At 46.4% G+C, this 15,845-nt stretch overlaps 1 protein-coding gene and 1 non-coding gene across 2 annotated transcripts in view; both read right to left on the minus strand.

Annotated features, from left to right (window-relative positions):
- Positions 1-3,917: 3,917 nt before the first annotated feature.
- Positions 3,918-4,024, minus strand: LOC120103223 (U6 spliceosomal RNA). Its single transcript, XR_015621493.1, has one exon. It is a non-coding gene; the product is annotated as a U6 spliceosomal RNA (small nuclear RNA).
- Positions 4,025-5,682: 1,658 nt separating this feature from the next.
- Positions 5,683-15,845, minus strand: part of Scp2 (sterol carrier protein 2) — a 74,101-nt gene continuing 63,938 nt past the window's right edge. Inside the window, 2 exon segments of the mRNA NM_138508.5 lie at positions 5,683-6,687; positions 9,298-9,377. Coding sequence (NP_612517.3) covers positions 6,592-6,687; positions 9,298-9,377 — 176 coding nt within the window. The 3' untranslated portion in view covers positions 5,683-6,591.

The raw sequence follows: 15,845 nt of genomic DNA on the forward strand, positions 1-15,845 counted from the left end.
CAATCTTATTTTCTTTTTTTTTAAAATATTTTATTTATTTATTATATATATGAGTACACTGTAGCTGTCTTCAGACACACCAGAAGAGGGCATCAGATCTCATTACAGATGGTTGTGAGCCACCATGTGGTTGCTGGGATTTGAACTCAGGACCTCGGGAAGAGCAGTCGGTGCCCTTAACCACTGAGCCATCTCTCCAGCCCCGCAATCTTATTTTCTTTAAAGATTAAATTTTAATTACTTGTATATGTGTGTGGAGGGGGTGTGTGCACATGAATGAAGGTGCCCAAGGAACAAAAAAAAAAAAAAAAAAAAAAATCGGATCTCCCAAGGGTTGGAATCTCAGACAATTGTGATCCACTCATTTGGGGGCTGGGAGTCAAACTCAGTTCCTCTGTAAGAGCAGCCTATGATCTAAATCACTGAGGCATCTCTCCAACCCAATTTAATTCTTTTTCCCCCAGTAGTATGATCAAACCCAGGGCCTCGCACACACTAGGAAAGCTTTCTACCACCAGGCTACACCTCCATCCCTGTTGCCTGCAATTTAAATAAACAGCACGGTATAATCACTTGTCCCCAATGTATGCAATGTTTATGGCCACAAATGCAGCATCCCCAGGACAAGCATCTGCTGTGTCAACATCCTGCTGAAGACAGTAACAGGAATACCGGCAGCAAAGACTTAAAAGAGCTGACTATATGACTGCCACTTTGGGCAGTGAGTTTTAGATTTTTAAAAAATAGTTCTTCAAGAAGTCTGGCTAAAATCCCATACCAGATAAAACATCCAGCCAAATGGAATCGGACTCCACACTTCTCAAGGGCCAGAAATCTAGCCCAAGATTCTCTGTTCTCACCAAGAATTAAAGAGCTGCTCGTTGCAGCAGTCTCCAGACACATCTAAGATCAGACCTTTCCAGGAGATTTTCTAACTCTCTATTGAGAAAAACTAAGATTTGGCCAGACTTGGCTGTAGTTCCTGATGGCCTGTAAATCTTTCAGGCCCCTCTTCAGCTGTTTAGTACAAATCTCTAATTCTTACCAGTGTGGGTCCAACCCATGGAGTCATTTACACGGAGGTACAACCTGATTTCTTCTCTGGTTAATAGTATTTATGGACTTTGTTGTCTTCAGAAAGCAGCCATTGCATAGAGCAGCTAGAACTCCAACGTTTGGCAAAATCTAAGTCTTTGAATGTCATACTAAGTGGTTCTGTGTCTGTTCATTTAGTTACTGCTTAGAGGCGATTAAATTTTAATGGTTTGTGGCTAGCTGGTAATGATGCATGCCTTTAATCACGCCTTTTACCTCAGCACTCAGGAGGCAGAGGCAGGTGGATTCCTGTGAGTTTAAGGCCAGCCTGGCCTACCTACAAAGTTCCAGGCCAGCCAGGACTACATAGAGAGACCCAGTCTGGAGAGGGAGGGTATTGGATGGTGGGGCTCGATAGAACTGTCAATGGTTGAGAACACCTACTACTCCTAGAGAGGACCAAGGTTCAGTTCTCAGCACCCGTGTTAGGCAGCTCAAAACTGTCTGTAACTCCAGCTTCAGGGCATCTGACACACTTTAGGGGCTTCTAGGGACACCTGCATATTAGATACACAGACACATACATAAACATAATTAAAAATAAAAATAATTTTTAAAAAATTTGATGGTTCTTGGGCTGGTGACTCAGCAGTTAAGAGTACTGACTATGCTTCCAGAAGTCCTGAATTCAATTCCCAGCAACCACATGGTGGCTCACAACCATCTGTAGTGGGGATCCGATGCCCTCTTACGGTGTGTCTGAAGAGAGAACAATGTACTCACATAAAATAAACCTTTTAAAAAATTGATGGTTCTTGAGGAAACATAAGAATATAGATGGTTGATTAAAGGTAAATTTCCCTCGATACTAAACACAAGTAACTGAACTCAGTGAATTCTCAGAATATTTCACACCAATCACTCCTTCGTAATGAAAGAACTTCTCTCAAATAACCTCAGAAGCACGTGATTAACTTGCACTTGGCGTTTTAAGCTACAGCCACTAACCCTCACACCTGGCAGGCACAATCACTTCAAGATGTGTTAGTTATGTGTGTGTCACACGTGTGTGGGGATCCAAGGAGGTCAGCGGAACAAATCAAGTTCCAGGACAGTCAAGGTTACACAGAGAAAGCCTGGAGTCCTGGGGTTGGGGGGAGAATAAAGTACTTCACAACCCGAAAGGGATCTTAGGCTAGACGGGGTGGTGCACACCTGTTCATAATCCCAGCTGTGGGGCTGTGTGGTCTGTGGAGGCAGGAGATCAGGAGTTGGAGGTCATCCTCAGCTACACAGTGAGTTAGAGCTAGCCTGGGCTGTAAGGAGACTGTCTCAAATAAACAAACAAAACTTCAATTATTACTGTCTAATCTTCATCACTTCAAGAAATAGTTATTGGGGCCGGAGAGATGGTCCAGTGGTTAAGAGTTCACACTACTCTTGCAGAGGACCTGAGTTCAGGTCCCAGCACTCACATCTGGTGGCTCACAACTGCTTAAAACCTCGTTTGAAGTTTTTCTTAAGGCTTACTTCTAATTAACACTGGGGACAGAGATGAGTTCTAGAACATTCAAGGTATTTACAGTCTAAATGACCTGGTTCCCTTTGTAAAGAAAGACGCTAAACGCCAGTGCAGCTTGGATGCTTATCCTAACTTGGCTTGCAGGGCAGACCTGGCCTGGTCAGGTACTGACCCCAGAAGCCTCTGCCTCCCCCTTCCTCCTTCCCAGGCTTTCCCATCATTCCTCGGCTTACCCAGGAAGATAGCAGGAATCTGTGTGAGCCCATCTGAAGAAACCAGCAAAGCTCATGATGAACCCATCAACAACTCCATTTCCTTCAGGAGCATGAATTGACCTTTCTTACACTTACTCCAGGCTCCCATTTTTAGCTGAAAGATTTATGAGACATTCTGAATGTTCTCAAAGAAAGATCAGGACAAGTCAGGCTAAGGAAGAATTCCTAATGTGAATTCCTAATGTTTTCTTTCATCGTTAGGGCACAGATGGTCTATTTAACAGACTGCGATTCTGTGACTAGGTTTCCATCCTCAGACATGCCCTTCAGCTGAAATTGTTGGTAAGCTTCTCTTCTCCTTTCTCCCCTTCCACTCACATAAGCAATGACAGTCAAGCCTGGGGGAGGGGGTGCTCGGGCTAGGTGCATGGGAAGATTTTGTCCTAATGAGCTCTCTGGGAGAGACAGAAACATATGCCCATGAAGGAATGCTGTGCGGCAAATGGAGACAACTTCCTGAAAGGATGGAATTGAGTTTCAAAGTGTACGGAGGGTTTCAACCCCTATGTGCACGAAGTCCAAATGTTGTCTCAAAATAACTTTGCCCTAAGCTTGTTAACTGAATGCCTTCCTGAATACTTCTACCTGGAATTTCCTGGGCACCCCAGACTTACGTTCAAGAGATGTGTTTCAAACACTCCGGTTAGGTCTCGCTGTGGGCCAGCGAGGGCCCACCCTGCAAGTAGCTAGTCACTGCAGTCAGCTCTCCCGTGTCAGATGGCCAGGCTCTCCCAGCTAGCTCTGCCTACTTTTCTATACCCATCTCCATTGCTGACAGACACCCTGGTAGAGAACACCACCCCTTTGCCTTCAGACACTCACCTTGCTCAGTACGTTACCTCACAGCTGTGACGGTGGAAGCTAAAACATGACACCCTGCTTTTGGTCCCTGTTCTGGGGGTCACAATCTGGCCACAGACACCCCACCACTACCCTCTGCAGGTACATGTGGAGTTTTGAAGTTAGGTGGGACACCCGACTTTTGTTTTCTGTTCTAATGAGACTAAATTTATTCAACATGCTAGTAAAGTTTTGATTGTAAGTATCCCAGGGTACAAAAAGTACAAAATAGATTTATAGATGCTAAGAGCATGGAACGCTTCACAAATGTGACCGTCACCCCTGCGCAGGGGCCATGCTAACATCTCTGTATCGTTCCAATTCAGTATATGTGGGGCAGAAGAGTGAGCACATGTGGCTTTGTTTGAACAAACAGGACCAAAAGCGTTAAGAACACTTCATGCTTTTCCTCTTCCTATGTCATGGCGGCAAGGTGGACAGCGGCAGAGCAACAAACAGGGAGCCCTGTCTTCAGCTCCCAGCGGCTACACCGAGAATGGCACACCTTACAGTCTTACAGGATTACCAGCCCTACTACATGAAGCTCCTGGGTTCCTTCTGCTCTCCTCATGGGTCTGTCCTTCTGACCCACTGTGGCCTACGCACGTTGACCCCCTTGCAAGTTTTAGAACAGGCCACATTTTAACTCAACATTCCTCACTTAGTTCTACCCTCCTTAGCCTTCTGTCCTCAGTTTTAAAAAGACTTCTTCATAGGTGTCCCTAACTGCAAGACCGTTCTCATGGCACCCTGGCCATCTGCTGTACAGCACTCCATGGTCTGGAATGATTCTCTTTGTCTCCCCGGCTGTACTGAAGCTCACCACCTCCTCCAGAGCTTGCACTGGGCCCTAGTGCCTTCTACATTGCAACCACTCATCAAATACTGGGAAATCGATCTAGAGAAATGAAGTGGCTGCAGACGTTGGGCGGAACCCTACAGCCATGATGCCACAGGAGCAGGTGATGGTGAGGACAGCAAAGGGGCTCAACATCTGGACCCAGCAGACCACTGAGGCTCGGCCTGTCACACTGCAGCACTTACAAGTATAACCCTGGCCCACTAACCTCTTCTCTTCCAACCATCAGTGCTCAAGGGGAGTGCACTGGCCCTGCATTCTTACATTGAGTATCTCCTGTCGTACACATAAATTACATTCATGTGTGAACTTATTTCAACACCTATGCCATTCTACGTTTATAGGATTCCTAGGTCCTACTTCTAGAATCTTCTGTCATCTAGGACCAGGGAGGGCAGACGGATGCCACAAACCCAAACTACAGAGAAATCTGGAGTTTCACTTCCTCCTTGGTCTTTCTTCTCAGAGTTAAGAAGCCACCCTGAATCCATCCTATGGGACCTGAGGTCAACCTGTCTTGGTTTAATTTGCCCTCAGGCACTGTCGACCAAATACCCTGCCAATCACAGAACACAGGAAGCTAAATGGTCTGGGGGCCTGAACAATCCTGACAGCACCAACAAGGATCCTGAACACCTAGATGGAATCAAAGCACCTGACTTCTGACCTCTGACCTTTGGGTGAAAGAACAAGAAGAGCTGGGCATATACCTGGGCACTGTGACCCCAACATTCAGGAGGCAGAGGCAGAAGGATTACTACAAGTTCAAGACCAGCCTTAGCTATGTGAAGAGTGCAGGCCAGCCAGGATTACATAAGACTTTGTCTCAAATCCCCTCTCCAAAAACAAACAACTGATCTAGGGACTGCTCAACTCTCTAACCTAGTGGGGGACCACCAACTCAAACCTCTTCTAACAACCCAGAAAACAGGGCCCGGGCAAGCAGTAATTTACTTGCGTAAGAGAGGAGTCCTTGGTGTTCTTCCCACTACGTGTCCCGCCTCCCCAGTCAAGAACTAGCAATTGTGTGAAAGCGACAGGTAGATAATGTCCAGCGACATCTGGGTTATAAGAACCCAATGTTTTCTTTGCTCCATAGCTTAGAGAACACTGGGGGAGAAAACCCATACACAATAAAAGCCAAGGAAATCAGGAAGAGCTGTTTTAATTTTCTTTTTAAATCTTCCAAAAGCATATTTTTATCCCAAACCTAAATTATAACAAACAGCGTTAGAGTTAGAAAAACCAGGAAGAAAGATAAATGCAGACAACCAAATGCATGAAAGAGGAAATTTGTGAGACCCAGTTTATAAACTTACTAGTATGAAAATATAATTTGAAGCCTGTATCTCTGGAAGAAACTTTATTCAATTATTTTTAGCAATGGCATCCCATAGCTCCGATGCTGATTTTTTTTAAAAGATGCCCACTTTAAAAATATTTTAAAAACAGCTCTGTTCAGCTGTAAATTCTCTCTTAAGCTCTGACCATAATTCTTGTATTTTATTTGGGAAGAAAAGAACTGTTTCTGATGGCATGAAAAGAACATTTTTAAAGTTTTTTTTTAAACACTCAGTACAGAATTTTATTTTAAGAACTATTAGTGAGAAACTGATGCAGGTAATTAAGTGTGAGGCACTAATTCCTGGTCAACTCTGGAAATCTGTTTCTTCTCCAGTCCCTCTAAGGGGAAACTGTCACACCGAGTGTCCAACACGACGATCCTTAAATGTACTTCTAAGCAAAACAAGGGCTCTGTTTACACAGTCTTTAGATTTTACTATTCTGAACTTTATTCTGAAACTCAAGTTTACCCCAAACCATCATTAACATAGTAGCTTCATGAAGCACAGTAGAATGCAAGTCCTCAAAGCAGCAGTGTAGCCTGGGAGGCCCTTTGCACCCCCAGCTTGGGGGAAATACAATTGGCCATAGCCACCTAGCAAGAAATCTATCTCATGCTATTCAGGAAGTGTCAGTCTAAGTCCTGACAGGGAGACGTGGATTTCTACGTATCCACACATCTCATCTTGATGTCCTGAGGTTGCCAAAGGGACTCTTCACAGCTTAGCTTTGTCCGGCTGAAGCTGCAGGCTTTGCAGTTTCATGGCCAGGCCCATGTTACCGGCAATTTTCAGTTTACCTTGAAAAAAGGCCTGTGGTGATAAAAAGAAAAAGTCGTTAGTGTATTTTGTTCAGCCCTTGCCAGAGCTTCGACCATCCAAGCCTGAGGTCATCTACCCAGACCCATAACTTTCTGCAGAATACAGACCTTAGTTTTCTGGAATAGATTTAGAACCAGATCTTGAAAGGAAGAATTCCCAACAGCCATGCTTTACATGAACAGAAGGGAGCGGAACCCTCAACTATCTTCTCCTAAAACTTGGAACTCTCTACCTCAAATGCAGTGTACCTTGTTCAAATACTAGACAAAACAGATCGACACTAGATGAATTTTCTTTAAAACATTACATATGGTCTTAACATATAAAATGACAATTTCACCCAGAGGAACCGAAGACTAAAGCAGCAGACCTCTCAGATACAGGGGCTGCTGGGGAAAGCACACACTCAAACCCCACTTAGAAAGCTCAGGAGTCAACAGACGGCTGGAGCAGCACTGAGGCCTTTGCTCCAGTCGCTCAGCTCTCCCTGAAGGGCTGCTCCGTGCCGAGGACACCCTGTCCGTTGAGGAGATTCCTGTGACTCTGGCTCGTGAAAAGCCTCAGCCACGGAAGGGCAGAGTGAACTGTTCCATCCAACAGGGCTGGGGATTAGATCACATGGTGTTCACTAAGTTTACTGTGTAGCAAAGTCCCACGGAGACTCCAAGGTAGCAGAATGAAGAACACAGCATGATTCCTGATAGCCTTAGTGCTTAACTCAGTATCCCAAATAAGAAGAGCTGGATGAGAAAAGTTCCTTACAGTTAGATGCAAGCAGCATTGCTGGGTTTTTCCACACCCTGGTGAGGGTCACTAATACCCCTAGTCCCTCAGTAGGGACAAACTAAATATTTCCTTTTTATAAGGCACAAAGCCTTCTGTCTGACAATTTAAAGGTCAGGTGTCTCAGAACACAATATACTTAACATATGTTATTTAAAACTACGAACCAGCTGTACTACAGAAAAGCTACTGAGAAAATAATGGAGAAAGCACGTGTGTCATCCACTGAGAAGCCAAGCCTGAGGACCATGCTAATCTGGCCCCTTAGGTGTTCTTTGTCTCTGTGTTTCTGCTGGCAACATCCCTGCTTCGTTTCAACTAGAGCCAGACACTGAAATGAGAATTTCCACTGCATTTACTGATTCCCACTTGAATCCTCTAGTAAGCATAAGGAAAGGCCATTAGCCATTAGCAGAGAGGTCTGCTACTCTAATCTTCAGCTCTTCTGGGTGTTAACGGGTGCGAAGGAAAATAAGCTGATGCCATGCCCCCCAAAAACACTTGTACACAGCCAAACTATAGGAGAGCAAGGACAGCGGATGTGCGAAGTGTGAACCTCTAAGAGCTGTGCAGTGTAAAGTGTGAACCTCTGCCAAGCTGTGCGGTGTGCACAGAATGGGCGCAGCAGCTGGGATGAGGATGGCAGCCAGCTCCTGTGCTGGTGGCCTCTGTCCCATCCAGGTCTCTGGAGTGGACTGTGGTTGGTAATATCAGTGCCAGGGCAGGTGTAGCGCTGAACCATCAAAGTGCACGCTGCTCACCATGGCGTTACTGAGGCACACCGAGAAAACCCACTTAAAAAGGAATAAAAGAAGCCAGGCTTAGTTTTGTCCAGTCATGAATTATCTGGAAATACCAGAAGCAAGATCTAAACAATTAGAAATGAGGTTACAACAGAGAGGAAAGCCTTGGGCTTCTTTTCTGCTGATGGAGGGCTCAGTGTATCTAGTCTGGTGCACTCTGTTTATCAGGAAGAACTCCTTGACAACTTGGGGACCAGGAAGAACCATATGAGGCCCATGTACGGTTTAGTGAAACACACCTTTAAATCTAACAATTCTTTATAGCAACCTAAAACCATCAGGTATTGTGCTCAACAGTAAGATGTCACTTGTCTTCTGTGACCCTCAGGATCTAATGGGGGCACTAAGCTAGGCCACACGAGGGACCGTACTCAACGAGTCAATCAGTCCTTGAAGGAGGGGACTTGGAAAGGGAAGTCGGTCAGGGAAAGAGGGTTTAGGAAAAGGAAGAGCTCAGGCATGAAGGGGAGCACAGAAGAACGTGTTCAACACCACCTCTTCCTCACTAAAGTGCTTGCCTTCTACCCTGCCCTGCTAACTTACGTGGTGCGCCTTTCCTGATGCCTGTTCTCTCTGCATGTGGGCTGACACAGCCAGGAATGGCATATTGGCTGTGTTTGATGAGAGAGGGAGAGATCAGCCAAGGGTGTCTCCTCAGTTTGCTCTCCACTGTATTTTGTGAGACAGGACCTCTCTCTCCCTGAGGCTAGAGCTCACCAGCTCCATAAGCTGGCTGGCCAGTGAGTCCAAGGGATTCACGTGTCTCTGTCTCCCCAGCGCTGAGACTGCAGACATGGATAGCCATGCCCAGTACTAGCAATCCAAAGGCAAGTTCTCACACTTGGGCGGCAGACGCTTTATAGGGTAAGTTATCTCCCTAATCGCTGCATGGAACTCTTATAGATCTGTTTCTTCCATGCTCAGTGCAGGGGCTGTCTCAGCCTCCTCTAATACCCAGGATGGTGTGGTCCTACAAATGTCTTGTCCCGTCAGGGTCAGAGCCCACTGTACTCACCGACTGAGGGTTCATTTTACCAGTCATCAAAGCCAGCAAGTCTGAGTCAGCCATGGTGATTGTGCAGTCAGCCTTCTTATCTAAAGCAGACGTGTGCAGGAGAAAAGGAGAAAGAGAAGAGGGAACATCAGAACACAGACACCCAGAGACCACTCCTTCCATGAGACGCAGTTGAAGCAGCATGAGGACAGTGGAGGGGAACACTTCTGTGGTGGTCTGGCAAGGTAGGGTAACCTTGATGTTGAGTAGCACTGTAGCATTCAGTAGGTGTGTCCTCACCATGCAACACAATGTAGCCATGGTCAGGAAGTGAAGCTGGGCCTCCTGATCTGAAAACTGTGTTTTATTTGCAGTAACAATGATGCAGAGACAACTCTAGAGTAAACCTCAACAAGGATTCCATATTTGCTCAGAAATAGTATTCACCAACAGAAGTAGAGGAAAACCAACTGACCTCTTAGTGCTACTGTTACTGTGTTACTGTTACTGTGTTACTATTACTGTGGCTGACTGACTCTGGGTGGCCTCATGATCCCCGCCTGCCTTTGAACGATCCCTTGGGCCAGTGTGAGCAGGACCTGGTTGCTTCAGCCAAAGGAATGAGCAACACTGCTGGGAGGGATTCCCTGGGATTTAAGTTAAGTAAGCATCCGTCTTGCTAGCAAACTCACACTTGCTCTCCTGTTGGCTCTGAAGACCTAGCTGGTACATGCAAACTTCCACAGAGAGGGACATACTTTCCAAGGAGCTGGGGGCCACTAAAGCCACTAAAGCTGTCATTCTCACAGCCACAGGAAACATACTGTGCCAACAAGCTGTGCTAGCTTGGATGCCGAACCCAATCAAACCTCCAGATGGGGCCTAGCGCTGGCCGAGAACTTGACTGCAGTTTTATATAACCCTATGCAGAGAGCTGAGCTAGCCTGCCATCAGCTCCTTAACCATTGGAAAAGTGCGCCCCTACTATGTAGCCCAGGCTAGCCCCAAACTAGGATTACAAGTACAAGTCTAGCTGATGTGTATATTCTTTCAAACCATTAAAGTCATGATAATTTCTTTCGCAAGAAAAAAATACATAATTACCTAAATATGGGGTTAGTCAACATTTTTTTTTAATAAAACAGACACTAAATACTTTAGGCTTTGGGGGTCACCAGGTCTCTGTCACAATTATGTCATACTGTATAAGCATTCTAAAAAAGCAGCCACAGGTAACACCCAAATGAGTAGCTGCGTGTTTTTGCTTTTGCTTTTTTTCCCCATTCATTCATTCATTCATTCATTCATTTTGTGTGTGTGTGTGTGTGTGTGTGTGTGTGTGTGTGTGTGTGTGTGTTCACATGCACATGGGAAAACCCATGCCAGTGTGTTGTCAGGCTTGGAGATCAGTGCCTTAATCTACTAAGCCATCTCACCAGGCCCCACCACAAGTTTTAAAGCAGTGTAAGAGAAGGGGAAGGGGAAGGTTCCTACAACTTAGAGATCTACCACAATCTGTGTCTAGGACAGTGAGAGAACTCCTCACAGTCAGCTGAGAGAAGCTAGGGGAGGGGCTGGGGAACAGCTCAGGTGCTGCACAAGTGTTCAGATCCCAGGACCCCCATAAAAGGCTGGGTGTCACAGCATTGGGGGAGGGGTGTGGGGACTAGAAGGTCACTGGGCTTGCTGGCCTCAAGCCTAGCTCTGAGTTTAGGATCAGTGAGTGATCCTGTCTCAAGGGAATATAACAAAGTGACAGATCAGGATACCACAGATAGGCATTCGCCATACACATGCAAATATGCATGGCCATCCTGGAACTCACTAGGTAGATTAGTCTGGTCTTGAACTCACAGAGATCTGCCTGCCTGTCTCCCCCAAGTGCTGGGATTAAAGATGTGTGCCAGCATGACCCAGCCTAAAAGGTTTTTTTAACATAGACTTTATTGAATATAAATTATCTACTGTACCCTGTAGGATGTCATACAGGTGAAGGCAGGTACAAGATAGAACAAGGCCTGTCATTGGACGAGAAGGAAGGATGGGCGGGAGAAAAGTTTGAGGGAAGAGGAGGAGACTGGAACAGAAGGAGACAGGAGAGGAAGCTGCTGAGAGAACATGGAGTTGGATGTTAAGATTCCACTCTGTACCTTTACAGGTTGTTATGAATGTTCCTAAGGGATGGATGTGTACAGGGCTTTTGTATGTTTAGGTGGGCAATTATATTGTATCAATTGGACCAGAGGTTGTTGTGTTGTGTGTTCTTTCTTGTGGCGGATTAAGTTTAAGAGAGTATGTGGCAGCTAGGACACTAAGCCACCACGGAATTGGGATGTATATTTCTGGCATGGTGGCAGCCTGCCTTGGGAACTGGATGGGTAGAGAGATTGTTGCCAGGCTCAGAGAGAGGCCATCGGCAGTGTCATATGGCATGGAGCAAAGCGGGTGAGAGGCTTTGCTGACTGAGGTGAAGATATCTATCAAATATCTTGGGGCACTGTGGTGCCGAATCTAGTGGGGGTAAAAGACTGCTGTTTTTATAATTTTACAACAGTACCCTGTTAGATGTGACTTAAAAACAAACACAAACAACCTGCCTGTACTAGGTACCATAAAACATGTGAGACAACTGAATATAAAACAGGGCACTGTAGCACAGCCCTGGCTGAGATGGGTGCACTGATGACTTAACACTCCCACCCCAAAGAAATGTCTGAAGACATCCCAGCACAAAGGGGCAAACTCACTAAGAAATCAGATTTGCCAGCAGTGTTCTAGGCATCAGTCAGTACCCTCCTCATCTTATAAGAGATTAGCTCAAATGAAAGTCACCCTTTCCCCCAAACCAAGTCATCTTCTACCCCTCTATTTTGTTATTTATTGCATTCATCTAAAACCACGCTGTGCACTTGTGTATGTTTCCTATCTAAATTTGTACAAAGAACGAAACGTCAAGGGGGGCCAGACTCCCCTCAGTCTTGTTTACTGTTGTGTCTCCAAGTGCCCTGCAGAGGGTGTCACAAATACAGAACAGCCAATAACCTGCTCAGATGATGGGACCTGAAGAAAGAGATGGGCCAGGGGCTGGAATGGCAGTCCCCACTCAGAAGGCTGAGGCAGGAAGACTGCCCACACTGTATGGGTCCTCTGTCACTGTTCAGCAGGCCAGGGCGACTCAGTGAGAGAAGCCAGGCAAGCCTGGGATCCGAGTGGTCACAGAGGAGGGGAGCCAGAGAGAGGACGGAGAGTACACACACTGCTCTAACAGGGGAGGGGAGCCAGAGAGAGGACGGAGAGTAGGAGAGTACGCACGCACGCACGCTGCTCTTACAGAGGAGCCCCTTTCAGTTCCCAGCACCCAGGTCAGGATCTCAGAGCTGACTGGAACTCCAGCTCCAGGAGATCCACTGTCCTCTTCTAGGCTCCTCAGGCTCCTGTACTCCATATGTACACATCCTCAGAGATATGTACGTAAATACATAATTAAGGAGAAAATTTTTTTCTTCAAAAGAGTCGCCTTGCCCAGTGTGGTGGTGCACACCTTAATCACAGCACTCGGGAGGCAGAAGCAGGCAGATCTTTGTGAGGTCAGCCTGGTCTACAAAGAGTTCCAGGACAGACAGAGTTTTGTTACATAAAGAAACCTGATTTTGAGATGGCTCAGCGGTTAAGAGCACTGACTGCTCTTCCAGAGGTCCTGAGTTCAATTCCCAGCAACCACATGGTGGCTCACAACCATCTGTAATGGGATCTGATGCCCTCTTCTGGTGTGTCTGAGGACAGCTACAGTGTACTCACATACATAAAATAAATAAAATCTTTTTTTAAAAAAAGCCTGGGGGTTGGGGATTTAGCTCAGCGGTAGAGCGCTTGCCTAAGAAGTGCAAGGCCCTGGGTTCGGTCCCCAGCTCCAAAAAAAAGAAAAAAAAAAAAAAAAAAAAGCCTGGCATGGGAGCCAGGCCTTCTAGACTACTGAGACGGGGGCACACAGTGAGACTCTACACGGGAAAGAGGAGGCAGAGGAGGAAAAGAGACAGGGAAGGCGCCACATGCCTAAATAACTAAAGCCCAATGCAGAGAAGCCTTCACAGTATGTCTTACAACCCAATGGCCACTGCACTGCAACCGCCAAAGGCCTTCTCTACCCTCTGTCCATAAAGGGCCAGGGTGATGACGCAGTAGCTGAGGGCAGAAGGAAAGAACAAAGAAATAGCTCATCACATCAGAAGTTGGTTTCTGGGAGAACTACTGTCTGAGTTGTTTCAAAGAAGTCAAGAGAGGAGGAACTCATGGAGAAGGTAATAAGAGTTATCTAAGAAGCAAGAAGAGATGAACTTACAAGATGAACAAAATATACGTCTAACTCTTACTGTAACATAACTCCTGCTGCCGTGTACACAGAACTGCAGTTCTCACAATGCCAGTTCAAATTGGGCCATGGCGCTGAGGCTTTGCACCGCTGATATCTAACAAATGGGCATTGTTGGGTGTAAAAGGAGCTGGCAGTGTCCAGTGGTGGATTTTACAGGCTAAGCCCACATTTCAACACAACTCCTGGCTGCCAACAGGTGTCAGGTTTAGCAGAAATTACCCCGCCCCAGGTTAACGCTATTCACTCTGGAGCAGGGTGCCGAAAACATGGAGGGGAGCACACAGCAGACGTTTGTGCAGGGAGGAAGGCTTCTCTGACATCATGCAATAGCCTTCCACACACAAACCATCCTTCACAACCAAACAACCAGCTAAATAAAACACGAGAGAATTTTTAAAGTTACCTTAACATCTGTCAGGAAATAGAATTCTAAGTAACTGTTAACCTTTGTTTGTTAGTTTATCTTTTTTAATTTCGCATGCCTATAATCCCAGCACTTGGGAGGCAGAGACAGGCAGATGTCTACGTAAGCCAACCAGACTACACAGTGAGTTCCAAGCCTGCTGGGGCCACATAGCAAATCCCTGTCTCAAAACAAAACAAAACAAAACAACAACAAACCAAAAACCAAAAACAAAACCTATAACTATATTATACTCCCATAGCCATAACTATATTCCCCAAAGCATCTTCTATGTTCAAAAGCTGCGCTTGGAAGACACCTTGCCTTTCCTTCCCACGCCTCCTCAGCACTGCACCTCATATTTTAGAAAAACAAGTCAGCTGGCAGTGCCTGGCAGGCGCCCCATTTGTTCCATCCAACAGAGCATAGAGCAGTGCCCCTAAGCACTCCCCCTTGCTCCAATGCACCCCACTAATCCGGAATCCCCGACAACCTCCTCTCCCTCCAAAGCGTCTGGATACCCAAGCACAATCCCAGTGAAGAGTGTGCACCCCTGTAAGAACACCCCTCCGCTTTGCCTGTGCTGCCGAGGGCGCACTCCCTCCGAGACCTCCTTAACTAACGTGTCAGTAATACAGCACCACCACCTGCCACACATGTCTTCCTCTGCCCCCAGGTCCCCTCAGTCAGATGCTCCTGGCACCCACCCTCAAGCACTCGCTTTGGTCTCTGCCACACTAAGCTGTCACTTGGACCGTGATGACGCCACCCTAACGTTCTCTGCCCTGCTCACTGGCTTTCCAGTCATGGGGCCTATTGCTGCTTAGATGTGAAGGGTTGCCAGCTCACGCGGGAAAGGCTTGATTCCCAATTGGTGGCACTACTGAGAGGTGACTGAGCTGCCAGGGCTCTGACTTCACCAATTTTTTTCAAGGAGGAGTTTGAAGCTGAATGGGTATTAGGAGGTGGGGCCTGACTAGAGGAAGTCATTCACTGTGGCTGTGTCTCTGAAGGGTACAATGTGTTCCTGGTCCCTTCTTGGCTCTATGACAGGCCTGGTTGACACAGGTGAGCAGCTTTTATCTCTCACACTGCCCCACCATGATGTTTTTCCTTATCTCATGCCCAGACACAATGGAGTCAGCTGCTCCTGAAAACTTCAAGCCAAAACAAATCTTGGCTCTTTGCTTTGTGGTCCTCTCAGCACTGGAGTGCCATGCAATATGGCCACTGGAGTAAGTGCCACAGGCACGTTTCTTCCTCTAAAGCACAGCTCTTCCCCTTTTTCTTAAAAACCTCTAACAAAGCAGGTGTGGTGGTGCACAACTTTAATCCCAGCACTTGGGAGGCAGAGGCAAGAGGATCTCTGTAAATCTGAGGCCAGCCTGGTCTACTGAGTGAAATCCAGGACAGCCAGGGCCACACAGAGAAACCCTGTTTCAAAACATACCCCTCTCCCCCAAGATTATATCAAATAGCTATCAAAGGTTCTATTGTGACAATGTTTTAATTTAAAAAGTAATTACCTTATGTGTGTGAGTGTTTGGGCTGCACTTATGTTTTTACATATGTGCTTACCTCCTGCAGAGGCCAAAACAGAGTGTCCGCTACCTTGACACTGGAGTTATGAAGTTATGAACCACTATCGAGGCATGGATTTGAACCTGACTCCTCGGCCAGAATTCTCCTAACCTCTGAGCCATCTCTCCAACCCTCTATCATGGCATTTTAAACTATTTAGTAAGTTGACTCCAGCCCTTCATCTTTCTATACTATACCAGGCCCTGTCTGGCA

The sequence above is a fragment of the Rattus norvegicus genome, chromosome 5 (genome assembly GCF_021556685.1).
Source record: "Rattus norvegicus strain SHRSP/BbbUtx chromosome 5, alternate assembly SHRSP_T2T, whole genome shotgun sequence".
Classification (NCBI taxonomy): Eukaryota; Metazoa; Chordata; class Mammalia; order Rodentia; family Muridae; genus Rattus; species Rattus norvegicus.